At 39.0% G+C, this 8,905-nt stretch overlaps 1 protein-coding gene across 1 annotated transcript in view; it reads left to right on the top strand.

Annotated features, from left to right (window-relative positions):
* Positions 1–8,905, top strand: part of Swt1 (SWT1 RNA endoribonuclease homolog) — a 61,657-nt gene that overhangs the window by 47,700 nt on the left and 5,052 nt on the right. Inside the window, exons 18-20 of the mRNA XM_031378737.1 lie at positions 4,959–5,025; positions 6,604–6,668; positions 8,839–8,900. Of these exons, the coding sequence (XP_031234597.1) occupies positions 4,959–5,025; positions 6,604–6,668; positions 8,839–8,900 (194 nt within the window). The remainder of the gene's footprint in view (positions 1–4,958; positions 5,026–6,603; positions 6,669–8,838; positions 8,901–8,905) is intronic.

Below are 8,905 nucleotides of genomic sequence, written 5' to 3'. Positions count from 1 at the left end.
AGAATATCCACACATATTTTATACAGAAAGGAATTTCTATTTTTAATAAGTTTCCCAGAGGATTTGTGCACAGGTAGTTAAGAATTTCTCTGCAATGGTACATTCTAATTTTTTTTTTTTAAATCTCTTGAGCTACCAGTAGATAATGTGAATAAAAGGCATACTACTTATCTCATCATTCATTGATCCAAAAGAAACTACCAAAATGACCATTTTGTTTTGAGACCGGATCCAATATATATCCCAGCCTGGCCTTGAGCTCATGTTTGTTTATTTGTTTATTTTTTGACATCACTTTTTGAGTGCTGAAATTATAGGCATAGTGGCCTTTATAAGTTGTCATCATTATTATCTCATTATTGTATTTCTTTATATGTATGAATACTTTGCCTGCATTCAAGTTATGTGGGTGCCTGACGGCCATGGAGACTAGAGGAGGACTTCGGATTCCCTGGGAACTGGAGTTTCAGACAGTTGTGTGCTGCCATGTGGGTACTGGGAATTGAACCTGTCTCCTCTGCCAAGAGCAGTTAGTCACTGCTTCTGACCATTGAGCTATCTCCAATGCCCATTCTAATTCTTTAGGCATATGAATGAGGACTTCAGGCTCGAGAAATGGCTCAATGGCTAAGCGCTCTTGATGCTCTTGGTTTATCCCCTAGTGCCTACAGGGCAACTCAAAATCATCTGTAGGTAACACTTTTTAAGGGCATCTAGTGCCCTCTTCTGGCGTCTTGGGACACCAGGGATGCTTATGGTCCACATATATAAATGCATTATTTCATTTTATTCATTTTCAGATATGGGCTCAGTGGCACATTTTAGCTTTATTTATTTCATTTGATCTTAAAAGCAGTACAATATATGGTGCTTGTCTACAATGAGATGGACTGATATGCATGCCCGTAAGTTAAAGAGGCAGGTGAAGATGCAGCTTGGGTTCTAGTTCCAGATTTATCCCTCACAACCTGACTACTTTCTGTCACTTTTTATTAGATATGAATCCTGATGCTACTTCCAAACACATACTGAAATACTTTGAAGTTACAAGGGTTGGTTATCTTCTTCCTTAAACCTAATATGTTCTTTCCTCACTAGTATAGCGATGACAAGCCTTTTGCTTGGGAGAGCAGTGTTGGATCTGGATGTGGAGGACAGCCTTTGCCAGGCATGGTGGGACATGCCTTACTCTCAATAATGAAGAGACAAAAGTGAAGAGAGAAAATTGTAGAAAGCTGTAAAAAGTATACCAATGTTACCGACTCTAGTGCTTTTTAGGGGAGGTGGAGAGGAAATTTAATTACCTTATTTGCAATTGACTTAGTAACTGGTTTTCTTTTTATTAGAGCAACATACATAATTCTTTTTATATAAACAAGTATTTTAAGGTTGTTTTTAAAAAGCAGTACTGTCTGTTACCGTAAGATTTGAAATCCAGAGCCTTTTACATTTTGGATAGCCACTCTACCATTGTGCTGCATTCTTAGTTCAAAACAGTTACTTTTATGAGCATAAGACCTTTTGTGTAGTAAATTATGATGATAATAAAGTTTTATTTAGAGTGAAAAAGTTAATTGTGAACTTGGATTAGAAATGCTAAAAAATCAGGTATGTTCTACTTTTAATAGAGGATTATTAAATGTTTACATTTACTTTGTGCTTAAATGGATATCCCTACAAAATTAATTAAGCGGGTCTTTACAAATGCACTTTAGGGTACACTATAAATGTGCATAGCTTAAAATGGAAACTGAGTACTCAGAGCACCAGTGCAGGTGTTCTAGGTATGCGTGTGTCTATAAAGTAGACAGCAAGAGTAGTGGCTTGTGGTGATAACCCCAGCACTCGGGAGCACAAGGATCAAGATTTCAGGGCCAGCTTAGACTGCATAATGAGACCCTATCTCAACAAAGTCCTGAAAGAGAGGGAAGGAAGGAGGGAGGGAAGAGGATGGGAAAAGAAAGGAGAGAGAGAGAGACAGAGAGACAGAGAGAGGGAGAAAGAGGGAGGGAGGGAGGGAGGGAAGGAGGGAGGGAGGGGGAAAGCGAGAGTGACTGTGCAGGCGCAAGCAAGATGTGTTGCTTCTAAGTTAGAAACCAAGGATAGGTCCGGTGGTGGTGCATGCCTTTAGTCACAGCACTTGGGAAGCACAGGCAGGCAGATCTCTGAGTTTCAGGACAGCCAGGGTTGCATGGAGAAACAGACAAAGACAGACATACAGAAAGAGAAACCAAGGACAGGAGGGAGAGTAAGGGTGAGAATTGCAGCCTGCTTAGCTTAATGTTTATGTCTTACTTTGACAAATAAGATCGAAATGGCTTTTAAAAAAATTATACCTGCTGGGCTGTGGTGGCGCATGCCTTTAATCCCAGTACTTGGGAGACAGAGGCAGGCGGATTTCTGAGTTCGAGGCCAGCCTGGTCTACAGAGTGAGTTCCAGCACAGCCAGGGCTACTCAGAGAAACCCTGTCTCGAAAAACCAAAAAAAAAGAAAAAAAAAAAATATATATATATACCCTAGCCAGAGGAGACACAAGCCTTTAATCCTAGTACTTGGGAGGCAAAAGCAGGTGAATCTCTGAGTTGGAAGCCAGTCTGGTGTACCAAGTGAATTACAGAATGGCCAAGACTAAACAGAGAAACCCTTTCTCAAGAAAAACAAAAACTAAAGACAACAACAACAAAAAACTATGCTCTTTGAAGATGACAAGATGGATTAGCAGATTAAGGTGCTTATTGCACAAGCGTGATGCCTAGAATCCACATGACAATGGAAGGAGAGAACCAGTTCAACAATTTCATCTTCTAAATGTTACATGTACACCATGGTCCCCCACATATATGTATGGCTACAATAATAATAACTAGAACTTAAGAATTATACTTACTGCAGTAAAAGAAAAAAAAAAGGATAGATTAGGTGTTAGTCTGCTTGGTTTTATTTGTAAACTACACATCTGTTTTTGTAAGTTTTAGATTGTGCCTGTAATAACTTAAGATAAAGTATTTGAAATAATGTTTTCTTAGTTTCATGTTCAGTATCCTATGTAGAAGAGGAAAAGAGGGAGAAACAAGTTAGTTTTCCTTGTAGAATACATGATACATTTTGAAGCTGTGTCTTTTCCCCTACCCCAGTGCATGTGTGTGTATGTATGTGGTGTGTGTGTGTGTGTGTGTGTGTGTGTGTGTGTGTGTGTGTGTCAGAGATTGATGTTGGGGTGTCTTGCTCAGTTGTTTTCTTCATCTTATTTGAGACAGGGTCTTTAACTGAACCTGGAGATTGCCATTTTGACTAGATTGACTGGTCAGTTAGCCCCAGAATCTACCTGTTTATACTACCTCCTAGTACTAGGGTGACAGATGTGCGTAGCCGTGCCTGGCTTTTATGATCATCTTGTTTGCTTGTGCAGTAAGCAGCCTTGCCTGTCGAGCCATTTTCCCAGACCCTTGGGATCTCTTACGTTTAGATGACTTTTTTTCCTGTTTTTTTTTTTAAGTTATATGTAGTGTAGGAACAAATAATAACTAACATTAATTTGACTGTGTAGGCCTATTATTAGTTGTTTTAAAACCTCCACTACATCTTACAGTTTTGGTTTGAAATACCTTGTAATATAAATCTCTCTCTCTCTTTCTCTCTTTCTCTCCCTCCCTCTCTCCCTCCCTCCCTCCCTCCCTCCCTCCCTCCCTCCCTCCCCCTGCCACCTCTCTCTGTGGTATATTTGCACATGTGTGCAGATATCTCCACCTGTACATGTATGTGGAGGCCGTAGGAGGATGGCACACACGTCTTGTTCTGTCCCTCTCTGCCTTATTCCCATAAGATAGACACTCCTGAAGTTAGGCTGGTGCTAGGCTGGCAGACAGCAAGCTTTAGTGGGTACCCTGCCCTCTACTTCTCACAGCACTGAAGTATACTATTTCTATGGGACTAGGGATTCAAATTGATGTTCTCCTGTTTGTGTTGAAAGTGTTCTCTCACCCACTGAACCCCTGGAGCTGTTTTCTAAAATAATTACAGACATAAGATCAGAAATTTCTGTATTTCTTCTGTGATCTTATGAAATTTCTAAACGTTCATTTTCTATTACTGTTGCACAATTTTTTTCAAGTGGGGATTAAAGCTAGGGTCTTGCATAAATCCTACTCCACTTTAACATTTGAACAGACCATGTCCATCCACAGACAAGGCCACCATACGTGATTTCTTAATAAGGAGGCCTGTAATTACAGCATCTTCTCAGATCCACTGGTGCTTAGTCACTTTTACATTTAAAGTTTTATTTATTTTATTAGCAAGTATTTTTGACTTACTAATTGGGATATTAGAATAGCTGACCTCTTGAGTGTAAGCAAGATTATTTTATAAAAGCTCTTCTTTCAGTTGGCACAGTGTGGTGGCTCATAGCCATAATCAGGGAACTGAGGCAGGAAGAACACCAGCTTGAAGTCAGACTAGTCTATTCTACAGGACCCTGTCTTTAAAAAGGATTAGTTGGCACAATGACAATACTTTGGCCTATTTGTATCTATATTCTGCTTGATTGTTGAAACAAAACATTTTATTAAAAACTTGAAGTTGCAGTTTTAGAAATGACTTCTGAGCATTTGAATTAATTGTCATGAACAGAATGCTTGGCCACTAATAAAGGTTTTTTCTTATTTCGAGTTAGAAGGATTTACTCATTGAGCTTTGACCTACTTTATTCACAGTGTATCTTTTCTCCTTTTAGATCAGTGGTTCTCAACTTTCCTAATGCTGTGACCTTTTAATACAGTTCCTCATGTTGTGCTGATCCCCACCCATAAGGAACTGCAGAAAAACATTTGAATAAACTTGATAAATGTGAATGACATATATAAGTTTGAAGGAGAAAATTAAAGATTTGTTTAAAATTAATTTTCATGGTCCTTTTGTTAATTTATTATTATCATTATTAATAATTTATATATTTTAGGATTTTGGCTCCTAATAGTAATTACCAAGATGTTGAGACTCTCTATAACTTCCTAATCAAGTATGAGGTATGAAAAGTATTTATATATTATTCATATATTTATATATTGTTTGGATATAAATAAATACAAGATGGCTATTGATATTGTCTTTAAATGAAGTTGGTTTTTTTTTTTTTTTGAGCCAAGATCTTGCTGTCTTATACAGGCTGGCCTAAATTGAAGTTTCTGAGTGTCATAAAAATTTGCCAATAACATTTGTTTTCTTGTTTAAAAAAAGTGTGTGTGTGTGTGTGTGTGTGTGTGTGTGTGTGTGTGTATAAGAAATACAAGAAGAGCTAGCCCTACCCCTTGCCAGCATAGCCAGTTGGGTGAGCTGCTCTTGGGCAATGCTGGAGAGCTGGCAAGCTGACCAGCTCAGTTACTACCCAGGCCCAGACCCAGGGCTTTTGAGTTGGACCACCCTAATATCTACCATATCTATGAATACTGCTGGAGCTTGTCAAGGGGCCAGTCTTACAGATCTTAAAGCTGCAGGACTCCATGACACAGGCAACAATGGGCTGAGTCCCAGTGAGGATCCAGTATTGAGAGTGTAGCAGAAGCTAGAGGCCTTGAAACTGACCAGTGACTCATTGCACATAAATAGAATATCATCTGCATTAGTAGTAGTGAGATGGCTGGCAAAGTACTTGCTGTGCGAGCCTGCTGATGTGAGCTTCATCCCTGCAGCCCACCGACTCAGATTTGTCCTCTGGTCCCGACACTTGCACCATGGCATAAACGAACCACACTAGCATACACACCCACATACTAATGATAAAGTAAAATTTCAAAAAAGAAAAGATTCTTTTTCACTCTGTGTTTCAAGTGTGCATCAATTTGAATGATAAACTTTTACATTTATGGTTTTATAAATTACGTCTCTGGGTTATAACAGATTTTCTAAAAAATAGATTTTCAGAAAATGTCCATGGGGAATAACTCTAATGTTTAGCATGCATGAAGCTCTGAGTGCAATTCCTAGAACCATAAGGAAGTGGGGAGGGAGGAAGAAAAGGAGTGGATGGATGGATGAGTGAAGGAAGAGGAATAGACAGAAATACCTGTAATTCAAACTTTTTCCTAAATCAGACCTTTTTAAAACAATTTTATTTATTTTATGTATATGAGTATGCTGTTGATGTCTTCAGACACACCAGAAGAGGGCATCTGATCTCACTACAGATGTTTGTGAGCGACCATGTGGTTGCTGGGAATTGAACTCAAGTCCTCTGGAAGACCCCATCTGTCCAGCCCCCAAATCAGACCTTTTCAATAGCTTATAGAAGTATTTTTTTTTTCTGTCCAGTTGAATGGCAGAGTAATCTGCTTTCAAGTAAAATTGCACTACATTCAGGTCCACTCATTTCTACGGTTTCTAGTTCAATGAATAGATGAGTTGTAAAAATAGAACTAAAGTTTGCACATAGTGTGGTGTTAGGATTACGGTCACTGAGCTTCTTCCTGTTACTGGTTCAGTTGTCTTTTAGGCAGTGACTGAAGAGCTGAGATTCTGCTCTCATGATATGCCCCACTGTAGTTGGACTTTGATTGCTCATTCATTTTAACATATCTCCTTAATAACTGTCCTTTGGTTCTTTTCAGGTAAACAAAAATGTCAAATTTACTGCCCAGGAACTTTATGATTGTGTGTCTCAGACTGAGTATCGGTATGTAGATAATGAGATACCTGTAACAAACTTTTACCCTGTTTGCTATCACTGTGGGAGAGTAAAGCCATTTTTTTATGTTGTGTGTGTGTGTGTTAACATGCATGTATATATAAACTTGTAGAGGCCAGCAGTGGATGTCAGTCACTCTCCACCTTATATCTAAGATACACTCTGGGATCTTCCTGTCTCTTCCTCCACAGCATGAGGATTATAGGCAGATGCTGCTGTGCCTGGCTTTTATGTGGCAGCTGGAAATCTGAACTCAGGTCCTTAGGTTTTCAGGGCAAGCACTTTACTGAAGTGATCTCCCTAACCTCTCATGATTTTTTTAAACCCATTAGTACAAAATATTTCATATGCAAAAAGCCTATTATCAGCTATATAGTTTTAAATGGTTTTCATGTGTTTGACCACACGATTCATGTATGCATATATATACAATCTTATTTATTTATGTGTTTATTTGTTTACTCTGAAGCAAGGTCTTGCTGCATTACTCAGACTGGTTTTGAATTTGTGAGAGCCAACAAGCCCTGTTGTCTCAGACTCCCTAATAACTGGGACTATGGACATGTACTGCCATCTATTTCTGTAGATTATTGAAGACTCTAAAGAGCTTCTATTCATGTGGGCCATATCCTATCCTGTGTGGACTCAGAACTTCTGTGTGGTGGTGCACGCCTATCATCTCAGATGCTTTGAAGGCTGAGACATTAAGGTCATATATTTAAGCCAAGTTAGGCAACTTAGTAAGACTATCAGAGAAAGAAAATAGAAATCGTTTTCATTTTAACTTAGACAAATGCTTTTTATAGACCTAAAGAAAGAACTTTCTTGAAGTTAGGAGGTATCCAAAGATGTATGGAGTGCTTCTCGTGTTTGTGAGGGTCCCATCACCAGGACGAGTGCTCAGGGAGGGTGACTCACTGGAGATGCTGGGTAAGCAAGTCAGAGACAAGTCTTAGGAAAGGACTCAGGAGGTCCAGCACCATGAACAGCTATAGGACATAGCTAGGCGTAATCGCTGTCAGAATACTAACTCATGAGGGGAAGGAAGTCAGTGCCACTAGGCTGGAGAGGAGTGGAGCAGGTAAGGAAGAGAAGAAAAAGGAAGGATGGAGAAATAGATTCAGTTACTGAAAGATATGTTTGCTTGCTTGTTTTCAACTTCAGAATAAATGACCAAGGATAGGAATGTAGACCTTCCTAATTTTTGTCTTATTTTAGAATTTATAAGAAAACATTTTTATCTTTTTTTTGAACCCTGTACAAGCTTCTTCTGAAAACCATTTATTTTTTTTGATTAGTTGTGAAGAATTAGCAGCAAAATCAAAACTAATTTTAAGTTAGGAAATAGGTTTATGGTAACTCAAAGCCAAAATTTTTATAATATTTTTATTCTTTTGAGAATTTTATACAATGTATTTTTTTAAAGATTTATTTATTATTATATGTAAGTACACTGCAGCTGTCTTCAGACATACCAGAAGAGGGCGTCAGATCTCATTACGGATGGTTGTGAGCCACCATGTGGCTGCTGGGAATTGAACTCAGGACCTTTGGAAGAACAGTCAGTGCTCTTAACTGCTGAGCCTGTCATACAATGTATTTTTGATCATACTCACCTGCCGGATTTCAAGAACCACCACACCTAGCTGTAGAACTATTTATTTAAAAATTATGTGTGGTTGAGGTGTGTGTGTGTGTGTGTGTGTGTGTGTGTGTGTGTACACATGGTGAAGGTAGAGGATAATTTGGAGAATCACTTCTTTCTTGCTACTATGTGGGTCCAGGAGTCAGATGTAGGTGGTGGGCTGGAGAGATAGCTCAGAAGTTAAGAAGTCATATTCCTTTTTGGAGAAGACTAGAGTTCAGTTGCCAGGATCCAACTTGGGCTTCTCACAACCACCTATAACTCCACCCCAAGAGGATCTGACACATTTTTCTGGCCTCTGTGCACTACACTCACATATACACATAGACATACATGTATGTATACACTTAAAAATAAGTAATTGTTGAGACAGGTCTATAGGCTAGACTGGAACTCATTACATAGACCAGGTTGCTTAGAACTCACAGATGTGAAGTTCTAAGTTAAATGTGAAGCCTGCCTCTGCCTCTGGGATTCTTTGACTATCTTGTGATTTACTTATTTTTCCCCCAGGGAAAAATTAACCATTGGATGCCGCCAGCTGATTGAGATGGAATACACCATGCAGCAGTGCAGTGCA

Source organism: Mastomys coucha, unplaced genomic scaffold (genome assembly GCF_008632895.1).
Source record: "Mastomys coucha isolate ucsf_1 unplaced genomic scaffold, UCSF_Mcou_1 pScaffold1, whole genome shotgun sequence".
In the NCBI taxonomy this organism is placed as follows: Eukaryota; Metazoa; Chordata; class Mammalia; order Rodentia; family Muridae; genus Mastomys; species Mastomys coucha.
The sequence above is the reverse complement of the archived record's forward strand: the minus strand, read 5'-3'. Positions and strand labels throughout refer to the sequence as shown.